At 40.4% G+C, this 13,925-nt stretch overlaps 3 protein-coding genes across 7 annotated transcripts in view; 1 reads left to right on the forward strand and 2 right to left on the reverse strand.

The window, feature by feature from the left end:
* prtfdc1a (phosphoribosyl transferase domain containing 1a) overlaps positions 1–1,456 on the reverse strand; it is a 33,868-nt gene extending 32,412 nt beyond the window's left edge. For all 4 annotated transcript variants that reach the window (XM_032503951.1, XM_032503950.1, XM_032503952.1 and 1 more), the window contains exons 1-4: positions 1,294–1,456; positions 931–1,032; positions 297–403; positions 15–195 (exon numbers count right to left, since the gene is read on the reverse strand). In XM_032503951.1, the coding sequence (XP_032359842.1) occupies positions 15–195; positions 297–403; positions 931–963 (321 nt within the window). In that variant the 5' untranslated portion in view covers positions 964–1,032; positions 1,294–1,456. The remainder of the gene's footprint in view (positions 1–14; positions 196–296; positions 404–930; positions 1,033–1,293) is intronic.
* Positions 1,457–1,555: 99 nt separating this feature from the next.
* Positions 1,556–5,419, reverse strand: enkur (enkurin, TRPC channel interacting protein). Of its 2 annotated transcripts, none has more exons than XM_032503946.1 (5): positions 5,078–5,419; positions 4,245–4,390; positions 3,931–4,154; positions 3,258–3,404; positions 1,556–2,242 (listed from the first exon to the last, which is right to left on the reverse strand). In XM_032503946.1, the coding sequence occupies exons 1-5, from the start codon at positions 5,155–5,157 to the stop codon at positions 2,069–2,071; spliced, it is 771 nt and encodes a 256-aa protein (XP_032359837.1). In that variant the 5' UTR covers positions 5,158–5,419; the 3' UTR covers positions 1,556–2,068. The 2 variants fall into 2 exon arrangements, with proteins under 2 accessions (XP_032359837.1, XP_032359838.1); XM_032503947.1 differs by lacking the exon at positions 5,078–5,419 and adding an exon at positions 4,807–5,049.
* A 476-nt stretch (positions 5,420–5,895) lies between these two features.
* thnsl1 (threonine synthase like 1) lies at positions 5,896–9,545 on the forward strand. Its single transcript, XM_032503944.1, has 2 exons — positions 5,896–7,471; positions 8,215–9,545. The coding sequence occupies exons 1-2, from the start codon at positions 6,086–6,088 to the stop codon at positions 9,016–9,018; spliced, it is 2,190 nt and encodes a 729-aa protein (XP_032359835.1). The 5' UTR covers positions 5,896–6,085; the 3' UTR covers positions 9,019–9,545.
* Positions 9,546–13,925: the final 4,380 nt, after the last annotated feature.

Below are 13,925 nucleotides of genomic sequence, written 5' to 3' on the forward strand. Positions count from 1 at the left end.
ATGAGTTCACCTACTTGGTAGCTCTTCAGGCGGATGAACTCCACCCGGGTCTCCAGGTACTTGTTGGAGTTGCGGCCAAGAACCTTGAGGAACTCCACCAGATCTGCACAGAACTTGTAGCCTCCCTTCAAGACGCACAGCACCATTATGTTGTCCTCAAAATCCTCCATGACATAGCGGGCCAGACGCTCCACCCTGCAGGAGAAATTGTGTTAAGACAAATGCAAATGACCAGTTAATTATTAAAAAACGTATCATTTCTTTGCAAGTGTGTATCTGTGGATTATTTTTTTGACCTGTTCATGATTACCCCATGTGGAATGTAAACACTCTCTATGTCTTCATGGTAGTGTTCAGGGTAGGTGAACAGGTCCAGGCTGTATCCAGGCCAGTCATCTTTTATCTGGGACAGACCGCTTACTGTTAGGTGTGAAAGTACAGAACTGCAGGTGTTTAAAGTACTTAGTCGTGCAATATTTGAGAAGTAACAGGGAAATGTATGATTTAACAGTATTATCAATTTTGATAGTTGCCACAGTAGCAGCTAAAGAAACATTTTGCCCCAAAAGTGCTACAAAATAGAATGTTTATAGTTAAATTGTCAGGGAAAAAGAGATTGAAAATGACGTATATGGCATAAGCACAATGGTCATTAGCCCTTACTATCTGTAAGCTATAACAGGAAACTATTATTACTACCATTACTGTCTTGAGCTTCATTATATTGTTCTGGGTTTAGAATTAAAAGGTTCTTTAAAATCTGCGTACTGTTGAATTAATCAATTTCTTCTTGAAATTCATTCAGAGAACAGAAAACATGTTATCTTCTTACAACAACTTTAACAGCTCAGATAATAATTGCACACAAAAAAATGATTTCTAAACTCGGCATTAGATCATTTGACTGAAAGATCTTTGTGTTTAACATACCACAATTCCTTTTTTCATTCCTGCGTTGTCCATTTATGGTAGTGTGAAAACGGTCTTCTCTGGAGTAAAGATTTCAGAGAGGATACAGGAAGCAGTGATCTTCTGTAGACAGCCACAGAAATATTTACTGTATAAACACTGGACCAAATAACGAAAGACTTTCCATCTTTCTCTGAAATGTTATGGTACAGAAAAAAGGTAGGACATGACGAAGAGAAACGTCATAAGATCTAGGCTGGATATTCATTTGGGAGTAGCATCTCCTGTAACTTAGAATCACAAGTTATTCATTTAAAACTTAACATTTCATCTGTCTGTAACTGCTGAGCAACATTTTTTAATCCGTTATTGCCAAAGACTTACTTCCAGTTTTGTTGCCTTCTTGTCAGCGATCATTCACTAAACAAAAAGGGAAAAAAAGTCCAAAGATATCTAGGGACGTCCTGGTCAGCCGCGTGGGCTGTGGAATCACGCTTGAGTCATTTATGTAGCGTAAAAGGACAGCGTTGTTTTAGTCGCTGAGAATTACAGGGATAATCAGCTTCATGTGACAAAATGTTGGCATGTGGCCACATCACGGGCCACTGCAGGAGAATGAAAACAAACCAACAACAACAATTCGGTGCAGTTTCTATGCAGTTAACTTTATTCAGTCAGGATTAAATGGATTTTAGAGGACACTCTTCTCTACAGCCTACACAGTCAACTATTTCCTATTTTGTTCTCTAAGAAATTCCATAAGGAAGGCGAGAAGGTGAAAAAAAGGAACAGAGAAATAATTGTTTATTTTCTCAAGCTCAAAATGTAATATCTCTCCAAATGTTACTTTAAACTAATGTAATATTTTAGAAAGAGTACATTACTTTAAAAAGATTAGCAGTAGACTTAAGAATTGCATTTGTTCACTCAATGACTGGCTAAGACGGCTATTAAATTTGTTATGAATTTACATGTTCCCCAGAAAGTAATTTGGAATGATTTTTTTTTTCGTTTTAGCATTGTCTTATTGTTCATATGACAGATAATGAGAATATACAAAAACATCATTCGATTCTACTAAAGCTCATTTGGTATTAGAAGTAAGGGTGGGGGTCTCAAGACATGCAGTACATCTGATTTAATCCCGTTTTTTTATGTCCTAGTTATTGGGTATGTAAATGGTCTTGAACCTCTCAAAGAGGTTGATGTCGTTCTCCAGCTGCTTCATCGCCACTTCGAGACGCTGCTTCTGGGACTTCTTGGACAGGTTGTCTGTGACGAGTGAGAGGCCCTGGTACTCGTGGTGCAGCTCGTCCCAGTTCTTCTTCAGGCCCTGCATGGTGAACCCACATAGGGAAACCCATCATCATCACAATAAAATCAGCATGATAATATGTCAGGATTCAAAGCTTTTATGTAGAAAACAGCCATCAAGTCCAAGGTATTTATGTATAGACCTCCAGGAAGAACCCAAGACACTCGTCTTTAAGAAAAAATATTTTAAAATACCTTTAATTCATCCAGCACAATTTAAATAGAATAAGATCTATGTATGTTGGGACGGCAAAGTGTTAATTCTCCAATGTTGGTAAGTGTTAGAAATATTGCCAGCGTTGTTTGAGTAATCATCGAGCTCCTATAGTGCTGGAGCAGTAGCTCAGAAATACAGCATAGTATTAAAGGAGAATTCCGGTTGATTTTAACACGTAAATCTGTTTGTATATTCGGAGTGCTGTCAGTAGAGAGAAAAATGAAAACAATCGGTGCTGTCTACACCGTGTTATCCTCCTGCTAGAGTTAGCACCCAACAGGCTTAAACAGGGCACGTTTTAAACGCGTTTTTAGCCTCTTAACATATTCAAAATGTCATTACAAGTGTCTATCCATGTGCAGTGATTCCTTCCGAGGGAACACAGCAAATCTGACTGCAGTAGATGTGACAGAAAGGCATAAAAGTTAATACATATCTATGTTTATTTCTCTGTTTTCAGTCCACACTAGTTAATTGTCGAACTCATAAAATCCAATATTCCAAAATGTATTTTTTCCACAAAAAACGATTTGCCGTTGTTATGTCTTTAGTCAAAGACATAACATATTACATTTGTTATAATACATGTTATAATATAATACATTTTGGAATATTGGATTGTATGAGTTCGACCATCGACTAGTCTGGACTTCACCGGAAAACAGGAAAAAAACAGAGGTATGGATTAGTAGGAATACTAGTGTTTTCCTAAAAAAGGATGCGGAAAATTATCAAAGTAATTTCATGTTCAGTTGTATGATCTGCTGCTGTTTTAGGGACAGAATTGCTACTGTGCAGCCCTGATGTTGTTGAGTACCTCCAGGACGGCTAATCGATCCTCATCAGACAGGTGGCTCATGGCTCCCTGCTCCCGCTGTTCTTTCACGTAGTTGTTATACTCCTCCTGAGCTCTCTGCTCTTCTTCATTGCGCTGCTGCAGGTACACAGGTACTTCTCCGTAGTGCTGCGAACAAGTACTGGAAACTTTAGACAATATGTTTACGGTGAACCTAACAAAATATCAAACCAGGTCCCAAAGGATAGATTATTTCATCAATAAATAGGGGACTTTACTCTAGGTTTTTTTATGTGCTACTTTTTATGTAATATTCAGTTTTTCTTTAAACGTATCCGACTGTTGTAGCTGACGTTTGCAAACAATGTCTTTCCATTTTTTTTTTGTGTGAAATTTTTATAAAATATTTAGAAGTCTGGTCTTAAACCTGCGAACTTCTACTTTTAATTGCTTTACATAATTGTACGTTCTTTTACATCCACAGTGTCCTTATCTATGTGTCAAGTCATTTTTACAATTCAAAAAGTTTTAAAGTTTTATTGTCTTCACTATTTTTCTTATGATTGTGTCACTTCTTTTCTGTGTTGTGTTTTTATCTTTGTAATTTGACTCCATGTCGTTGAAAATGAGGGTCGCCCCTAAATGATCTTTCGAGGGTAAATAAATGTTAATATTGTGGGGGGAAAAAAAACACCTTTTTCTTGATGTATTTGGGGACAAGTCCTGAATTCTCAAGAAGCTGCTTGTGTCCCTTACTGGTGTCCACCAAGGTAGGCTGAGGTTTCATTGGCACCACTGTAGCTGTCTTTATAAAGTCTCTCTTGGTTTGAATGCCCATAAGTGGGTTGTCTGTTCTCGCAGGAACGGCTGGTTTCTTCACAGTGCAGGTGCTACGACCCTCATTCGAAAACTGTGTCTCTGAAAGAACATATAAATATGAAGTTAAATAACAATCACCGTTAAAAGATGCACACACACATTGTTCAAATGATCTATAGAAGAACTCACTTTCAGGAAATTTGGGCTCTTTTGAATGCTTCTTGAGGTATTTCTCTGGGGAAGGCACCTCTACTTTTGCTGGTCCCATCGTCCTCATTGCATCCTTGACCGACGTTTTCTCAAGAACAACTGCCGGCCGATACTTGGACATATACCTTAAGATGCAGCAGATTGGAGAAAATGATCACAGACTGAAGTTATAATTTGAATTACTTTACTTTTTTACATGCCACAAACGCACATTTCTAAAATAAGCCCAAATGTAAGCGATCAGATAAGAGACTTTTGAGACAATTGTTATCCATCTATTTAGTTTTGTCCAGTAAAGTCACGTTATAGAGGAATGAAATTGTCTTTCCCTGGTCCTGGTGCTAAACAAAAGAATAAAATAATCAACACAAAGTACAAGCAGTGCAATAATGGAAAAATACAAATATAGCGTTAAGCAACGTTAGTCATCTAAACAAATGTGAAGTGATAGCAATAAATAGCAGTAGTAAAAGTTTCCTGAGGATATTTATTTAACAAAGTGCAAGTTATCCAAGTATCCTATTGGCTAGATAACACTTACTTGCTTTGTTCCGTGTCAGATATGTTAAATTTGAGGCAAAATTTCACAGCTAAAGCCAACTTGAGGTCGTCCTCTGTGTAATTATTGTTTTAGCAACCTTACCACACTTTCTAACGTTATTAGTTAGCTATGGTCTAGACCTGACTATGGTAATTTAGCTAGCTAGCTGGATAAGGCTTGTAACCTAAGATACGTTAACGCAACATATAACGTTAGCCATCTATAACCTAGCTAGGTTAACTAGCTAACTATAACGTTAGCGTAAGGTTACCTTTGCGGTTTTTCACTATGAACCTCTTCCTTTGGAATGAGATTGTAGACGCTTTCTGGTGGGTACACAACTTTAGACATTTTAAATGAGTTCCAACAGGCGAATGATTTTAAATATACGGTAATTAAGTCCACCTAACGCTAGCTACCTAACGTAAGTTAACTTGACCGAGCTAACGTCAGCTAACACTAAAAATGATCTTGGGATTTGTTTGACAACACGCTACCGTACAGTTGCTAGGCAACCGGTGGAGCAAATGTTGCATTTCTGGACCTTAGTAAAGCGATAAATTAAAGGTATCCGAGCAGTCAATATGTAAAGTTCACGGATTTTTTGGGTTTTAGTTTACATTTAGAGCACCCACTGTTCCATAACAACTCATATTAGGCAGTACATAACGTTAGCATTTCTATTTTCACGTGAATATGAGTTGTACTTTAGAATTCGGAACACTGAAGTACAACGTTCCGAGAATAATTTGAATGTAGCACTAAGGTCACTCGTGTTATCCATACCGCGATGAAAACAATTTGGGGGCTCTTATACATCGTTAAATCTGTAAGCACTTAGTTATATTGCATATGAAATAAAACGATGAAAACACGTGTAGGCTACTGTTTGTTTTTGCAACGGGATATCGGTGAGCCATCGACATTCATCAATTTTGTCCCTCCAGGCTGACCGTAGTTGTTTGTGACTAACTGGATAGACGTGTGGTGGTGCAGAATGGTGCTTTTCCTGGTAGGTTAAAGTCGTTACTAGAGACTCTACTAAAATACTCATAAACGTTATCGAGTTAGAAATACGGGAAGGCACCACTTCACGCTAGTGTCTTGCCCATTAAACCATAGCTTATAAATGTCGCTGTCTTTAACTCTCTTGGCGGCATTACACGTGCAAAGTTAAAGCAGCTACTTGCAGCTGTAGCTCTGTGTCAAAAAGACAAGGTGGATGGTCTCTACATAACAAAATGATTATTATATAATTAAAACTCTAACTGCATTTTAAATGCTGTCATTTGCTGTCCCCTCAATGGGTTTACTGAGTGCATTGAGAACTGTTAGATGCTACCTGAGCCCCTTTCCAACATCAAAATCATGGCTCTCCACCAAAGCCTCCCTGCTGGGGGACAAGAACATCCTGCTAATGGGTGCTCCTGGAGCAGGGAAGACCACAGTGGGAAGGATAGTGGCCCACAGATTAGGACTACCTGTAGTTGATGTTGATGACGATGTCTTGGAGACGACGTGGAAGATGCCTGTGGCTGCCAAGCTGGCAGCAGTTGGCGGAGAGCGTTTCCTGGAGGAAGAAGGCCAGGCTTTGTGTAACTTCTCTGTCTCTGGGTGTGTTGTTTCCCTGACAGGCTCTAACCCTCTTCATGCTGCAGCAATGCAACACGTCAAAGAATCCGGACTGGTCATCTACTTGGATGTGGACAGTGAAGACATCATACAAAGACTCGCCAGGATGAAGGTGAATAGGATAGTAGGCCAGGAGGCAGAGACATCCATCAGGGACATTCTGCGTTACAGGAAACAGTTTTATGAGAAATGGCTTGACGTGCGGGTGTTGTGTGGCAAAGGAGACACGGTGGAGGAAGTTGCGGAGAAGGTGCTGAAAGCTATGGAGAGATATCAGAACCACGCTGCAGAAACCTATGTGTCAACCAGGAGTGACAGTGTGGCATTGTCCAAACAGACAACATACTTTAGTGATGTTGTAGTTGAGGGACTGGCCACAGATGGAGGCCTCTATGTTCCCAAAAATGGCTTCCCAAACATTGGTGCTCGTGAATGGTTGCGACTAGCTGACATGTCATACCCAGAACGAGCTTTAGTTTTACTTGAAAAGTGCATACACCCATTGGATATCTCTGCTTTGGATCTCAGAACAATGATATTCAAAGCATATGGGTCTAACTTTTCTAGTGAGGCAGTAGCACCTGTAAAACATCTCATTCACAATCAGTATGTTCAGGAGCTCTTCCATGGCCCCACCGCCTCATTTAAAGACCTCGCCTTGCAGCTGATGCCCCAGCTCTTCGCCTACTGCCTCCCACAGATGTGCAACTACCTCATTCTTGTAGCTACCTCTGGGGACACAGGTAGTGCAGTGCTCAATGGCTTCAGCAGCCTCCGTGGCACTGACATACACAGGACGGGGGTGCTGGTGTTTTTCCCAGAGGAAGGCGTGAGTGAGATTCAGAAGCTTCAGATGACGAGCTACGGGGAGGGCAACGCCAGGGCGATCAGCGTCCTGTCAGACTTTGACTTCTGTCAGAGAACCATAAAGAGGATGTTTGGAGAGTGTGGGCTCACCGGGCACCTCGCTGTAGAGTACAGCACAGTCCTCAGCACCGCCAACTCCATCAACTGGGCGCGGCTGTTGCCACAGGTGGGTTGATCACCAAGTAGGACTCCATGGATAAAGACCACTTTCACTGCAGACATTTGGACTTATTAGCTAAGAAAAGCTCAGATGTTACTAGTTTTATGTTATTTTTTTATTTATTTGCACACACATAAGACTGCATAAAATCCATATAATGGAAAACAAAGAAATGTCAGGAGATGTCACAAAGCGTTATACAACAAACTCTTTTGAGAAAAACAAACAACAAAAAGCTGAAAAGATGAAGAAAAGAAAACTAAGCCAACATAGTTTAAAAAAAAAAATACACCAACAAAAATCACAACGGAAATTACACAAAATGAGCAGAAAGACTAACCAATCAGCAGACAGCAATCCAATTAAAACAATGGAATACATGACAAACGAGACAGGAAAAAAAGAATAAGAGTCAAGAATGTCAAGAAATAATTAGACATACATGAAATGTGAGGGTAATTTTCTTTAAAAGTTTGCAAAAGATAACAAGCTCTTGATAATTACTACATTGGTGTTTCATATCTGAACATGCAATTACATTTTCTTTGACCAATCCGTTGATTGTTTTGATCAATCAATGAATAGTTTAGGCTATGAAAGTTCATATGCACATAATTCATAATGCACATCATTTCCAAGAGGTAAAGGCCCAGCCGGTAACGTGTTTAGTTGTTTAGTATCAAAATTGGCATTCGGAAACTTGTCCTTTTTTATAAATATTTACCACCAAATTGTTTCTCCTCTGGCAGGTGGTTTACCATTCTTCAGCCTATCTGGATCTTAGCAGAGACGGTGTTATCAAGTTCGGTGAGCCCATTGATGTTTGCATCCCTTCTGGTAACTTTGGCAATGCCATGTCAGCCGTGTACGCCAAGCAAATGGGCATCCCGATAAGAAAAGTAATCTGCGCGTCCAACCACAACCGCATCATCACGGACTTTATCACCACAGGCGAGTACGATCTCCGGGGACGGCCTCTGATGCTCTCCCACTCCCCGGCTATAGATATCCTGAAGTCCTCCAACCTTGAGAGGTTTATCTACCACGTCTCAAATGGAGACAGCCGTCTTGTCAAGGAGCTGTTCACACGCTTAGACAGACAGCAGCACTTTCAGGTTCCTGAGCCTCTCCTTGGCAGGATGCAGCAGGACGTGACGGCCGGCTGGTGCTCGGAAGATGACTGCTTGGCCGCCATCCAGAGCGTTCACACACAGACGGGCTACCTCATGGACACACACACCGCCGTTGCTAAAGTGGTGGCCGATAGGCTGCAGGACGGTTTGTGCCCCGTAGTGCTTTGTTCCACTGCTCACTATGGAAAATTTGCTCCCGCTGTGTTCGAAGCCTTACAAATCCAAAATATTCCTGAGGATCCCCTTGAGCAGCTGAAGGAGCTCGGATCGACTGCATCCAGACCTGAAATCCACAGAGACATGATGAAATGCCTGGAGAAAAGTGGCAGGAGGGGACACACCGTTTGTCAGGCTGAGTACAGTGTGTTAGTAGAAGAAGTGGAGAGCATGATACACGACTCCTTCTTGAAAGTCATGTAGGATTATTTTAGCTTTTGTTAATGTCCACCTCAACTTAACGTTCCTGTAAATCGAAATTATTTACAAAAAACTATATTTTTCACATGACCTGTTTGTATCGTGTGCTCTTCATTCAATAAAAGAATGATCATGTTCACTCTGATTATAGTACAGCCCAAAACTCAATTTATAGCCTATTGAGGCTATTGATTATCTAAAATTTACATCCAGAGCCCTGGTCCACTAGATGGGGATGTCTACTTCCTGGCCACTGCTGGACTCACTGCTGCAAGCATTGCAGTATGGTATTGTTGTAGGGGGAATTAACGACTATGGCTAAGTCAGGAGGTCAAATAAACAAGTAAAAAGTGATGTAAAATCAATATGTGCTGTCGGTGAGATAATCATATTAATGTTAAGTGTATGCTCATGCATTGTACTGTAGAAACACATATTTGCTGTGTATTTCCTCAATATCTGTCAAGGTCTGTTGTGTCTTTGATAAACACGTCTACATTCTAAGGATTATTAAACAAACGTTTTATTTACCTCATCCTCTTTTGCATTACTTCAACCTTTCTCTGCGGATGTGAGGGTAGCTGAAGGGCTATCAAAGCTGCACGGTAGATCTCACAGTGGCATTAAAATACAGCTAATGAATTGATCTCTGCAGTCCGCTAATTGCTAGGTGAAGCTCAAGCAGCCGGTACAGTCATCCAATCAGTGTCCACTGACTCATTAACTACCTTACTGAAGGTAGAAAGGGATTTTTTTTTTTCAAACCACATTGTTCTTGTCCTCTTTTTTCATGTGCTTCTCAGCTGCTAACATTCAGGATGCAGTCATCAATAAGATTGTAAGATTTTATTTTGTCTTGAGAATAACACAAGGGGAAATATTTGCAGATTTAATTCAGGAGGCATAGGCTACTCACAGGCCTTTGAGCACACCCCAAATCATAAATCATATGGCAAAATTTTAGCTTGTTACTTTGGTGTATTAGGCAGCTTTCTGTAACAGCTCTTGGTCTCCAACCGAAAGACATTGCTCTTTGGCAGACATCTGTCAGAAGAAACACCCCAACCCCCAACGTCACACCATCCATAACAGGAGAGAGCAGAAATGACTCCTGTCTCTGTGGCTATCATTCGAGTCATTTAAATCCAGGTGCAGCCTCAGCAGCAGCGGAAAGAGGAGGGCAGAAGATATATTTCATAGATCTCCAGGATAGCTTATGACTGCAGTTGCTAAAATAGATGGAAAGTCAGCCCAGATTTGACAAAGCACCTTGCTTGCATGTCCTTTGATCTGGACCACTGTCTCTTTAAGTCTTTGCAAGAACTGAGGGGAAAAAATGTTTTCTTCACTGTATTTTTAACTGTAAAAGTAGCTTATTTGAGCAACAGGAAGAATGCCGCTCTGTGGTTTGACGTGATCCATTGCTCTTGACAGTCTGGAGCTCTGGTGTTAGTGAAGGAAAAAGGTGCTCAGGGACATCAAGATAAATTACAAATAGTTTTTTGGAATCAGGGCAATATTTTATAATTACCCCTCTGACTACATAGTGTATTTCCATGCACACTGGATGAGAGATCACTTTTATTCATATGAATGAATTCTGCTTGCTCCCCCCTTTCTGTGGTCTGTGGTTTGCTTCACTGTGAGCATTGGCCTTATTAATCAAGCTGCTTGACAGGTGAATGTGAGGAATGGGTGGAGAAAGTGTCTGAAGAGGGAGGAGGTGTATGTGTGTGTGTGTGTGTGTGTGAGAGAGAATAGTGAAGGGAAAGAGAGAGCCAGCTGTTGCTCGGCACCTAGTGGCCCACGGCTGGGTGAGCAAGGATAATTGCAGGTACCAGCCTGTTCCCATCTCCTTAATGTGAACCTGTGGCATAATGGAAACTGCTCTTTCACAGTGGAGGGGAATAGAAATGGAGAGAGGAGGAAATGAACGCATAGGAGCAGTTTGCAAGGAGTATCTGGTGAAGCGGGTTGATTTGAGCCTGTGCTCCAAGGATCCTTGACTATAGTTTCTGTTCTTTCTGATTAAAAAGAAGAAAGCTAAATGTAGTACTGAGATTTTGATAAACAGTATTTGGCACAGGCATTCTTTCAGTCTATAAATGTGGTCTTCTGGGGTTCACATTGTGTATAAAAGGAATATTAAAATAGATTGTCTTATAATGTTTTGCAGAACTTAATTTATTTAAAATATATATATTAACAAATTGTAGGTACACCAACTACATAAATCTGTGTTGTCTTATTGACAAAGGTGGAAAAAACACTTCAGTACAATGGAATTTATGACAGCATCGCCACACATACACATACAATAAAAAAGTGACAACTGTTGATTTAAAAAAACTGCATGTCCAAAGATTGGCTTTGCATTTCCGTGTACATGGGTGGAGCCAAGTATAAGAACCTAAGTCCAATGTCTAAGTTGGTTGAAGTGTTTTTAATTTCACAATAATTTGTTTTGAAAATGACTTTTCCCAATTGTCTCAATTCACAAAGTGAGTAGGATCACAGCGTCTCTATAGAGTGATTAGCGTTGGTTTTAGCGGAATTGTTCGGTCCCATGATGGTTTAAATAAATTCAATTTCATAGGATTTTCCTCTTCTGCCAAGAATAAAACCCACAAGAGGAAACTGAAAATCTTTGTTCGTCTTGGCACCAAAAATCGTCACATTTATAAATGTTGGCGTGAAATATTGGCACCAAACATTGGTTCTGAAAGTATAGAGGTAAAACACTCAGCGACCACTTCAAAGACCTGAGTTAAATCCTTGGCAGCTGCACCTCGGCCTTGGCCAATGTGCTTTGACAAACACAATTGGAAGCATTTAAGTGGGAAGCCAGTGAGGGATCATGTCCTGGTCCAGCTCACATGTTGTCTTATATAAAGTCGTAATGTAAAAGGGTTGAACATACACATTGTGCACAGTACGTGAAGCCAAATATACCACACTGTAATGCTTATTTTGGCTATAATTTGTCTCGCATTTCCAGACCTACCTCGACAGTTCTATGTCAGCGCAGGCTACAGCGCTTACCTATTCTGGGATAGGAGAAACAATGCTCTGGCTTGTTTATATTTCTTTAAACCGTCCTGGACGGTGCCCTTACAAAAACCATAGCAGAGATAGCGGAAGGGGTGATAGACGTGGTAGATGTACATTTGTTGAGCCAGTCTCCTCTAAAATGGATTCACTTGCATGTGTACGTAATATGTCATAATATTTATAACAATAACTATCAAACAGACCTTCAACATGGTGTAACATTTGTAGCTGATGGTATAAAGTATTATTACTTGTAATTGTATTAGTAGTCTTCTTAACAAACGATACAGCATTGCACCGTAAATTATTGCATTATCATTAGATAAAGGGTTGTTTATTGCATTATTAATATATTTTGAGGAAACATTGCATTACAATGTTTTGACATTTTGATTATTTATTAGTTGCCACAACATCTCTGCATTCTCGTCTCAAATTGTGTACCAGCAAGTGTAATGATGAAAGACCTGCATTCTGACAAAATCGAAACATATTCAGATGCAAAAGGGGATCAATTGATTTCATATCTTTGCGTGCGTATGACGTATGGATCGCTTTCCGCATCCTACTCACCCCCAGGAGTGCTGGTATGACCTTATGCCCCATAAAGTATATTGATCACAGGCGACTGGGAAACTGTAGAACATCCGGCACACAGGGTTTGTGACCATATAACCTTTCATTATGAAACGGCTGGAAGATGCATGTTCTCCTACACCCTAACAAGTCATCTGATGTGACGCGGTGAAAACAGTGTGTGTGTGTGTGTGTGTGTGTGTGTATATGCTTGCATGTCTTTATACAGTATGTATGTTTGTTTGCAGTCACTTTGTTTAGACTTTTATACTGAGTATTATTGCATACTGAGGTATTATTCTGCTTCTTTCTGATAGCCAGAGCCAAACAATCAGCCAAAACATTTCAACACCATGTTCACCCGAGGCTTCCCTACTATTTACCCAAGACACTGATTTGAATACCTCTGTGAGGAAGAGGAGGAGAGAAAAGAGAGCTAATGAAGGTGTCAACAGGAGCTTTCAACTAGAAGATGATTGTTAGTGGATTGAACTCATTTGCATTTTGATGCAAACTCTGGGCTGAACAACACCCACCGGGTACTATCTGCTGTTAACAGTCTTTGATAAGCACAAAGACAAAAAGCAGTGATTCAATTCAAGGTGAACAAAATAACTGAAGGTCCTGAAACAGATTGCATTTAACTGATGCCTCCATCAGGCTTCTGGCGACTGTCTGCTGGGATCTTCTCCTCTCTGTGATGGAGAATCCATTTTCTCACTTGCAGAATAAGAAATCAATGACCGCGAGATGGATCTGTGTGAAATGAGATATGAGCCTCGTCTCCGAGGATTCGGCAGGGCTCAGATTGACAGGTGACTGGCAGGGGTTAACTGCCAGAAAAAGGCCGACTGCCTCGAAAGGTGTGAAACTGACTATTTTGGGCCCTGTGTTGAGGCCAGGGTTGGTACATGTAGACCGACTGTTCCCAAGTTCCCAAGATATTCCTGTGATTGATTTATTAGCCCAAAACTTCTTATTGCCACACCTGTCAAGCTTTCTGTTCTTATACGGCACATATGCAGTTTACATTGACAACGGTGGGAGATTTACCTCTCAAAATTTGGACTATCATAGGCAGACAAATGCAGCTGCTCATTTCTAGCTGGCAACCGCAGATTTTCCCAGCTTTACATCTGCGCATTATAGAGAGACAATACACTATTGAGACAGGCTGATAATCCAGTTTTAGAGAATTGACATCGTCCCCTTAAATATTTGCTAGAAAAGTAGTAACCTTTCCATCTTTACCAAGTTTATAAGTTATAATCTAAAGTACAAAA

This window comes from Etheostoma spectabile, chromosome 22, assembly GCF_008692095.1.
Source record: "Etheostoma spectabile isolate EspeVRDwgs_2016 chromosome 22, UIUC_Espe_1.0, whole genome shotgun sequence".
Lineage (NCBI taxonomy): Eukaryota > Metazoa > Chordata > Actinopteri > Perciformes > Percidae > Etheostoma > Etheostoma spectabile.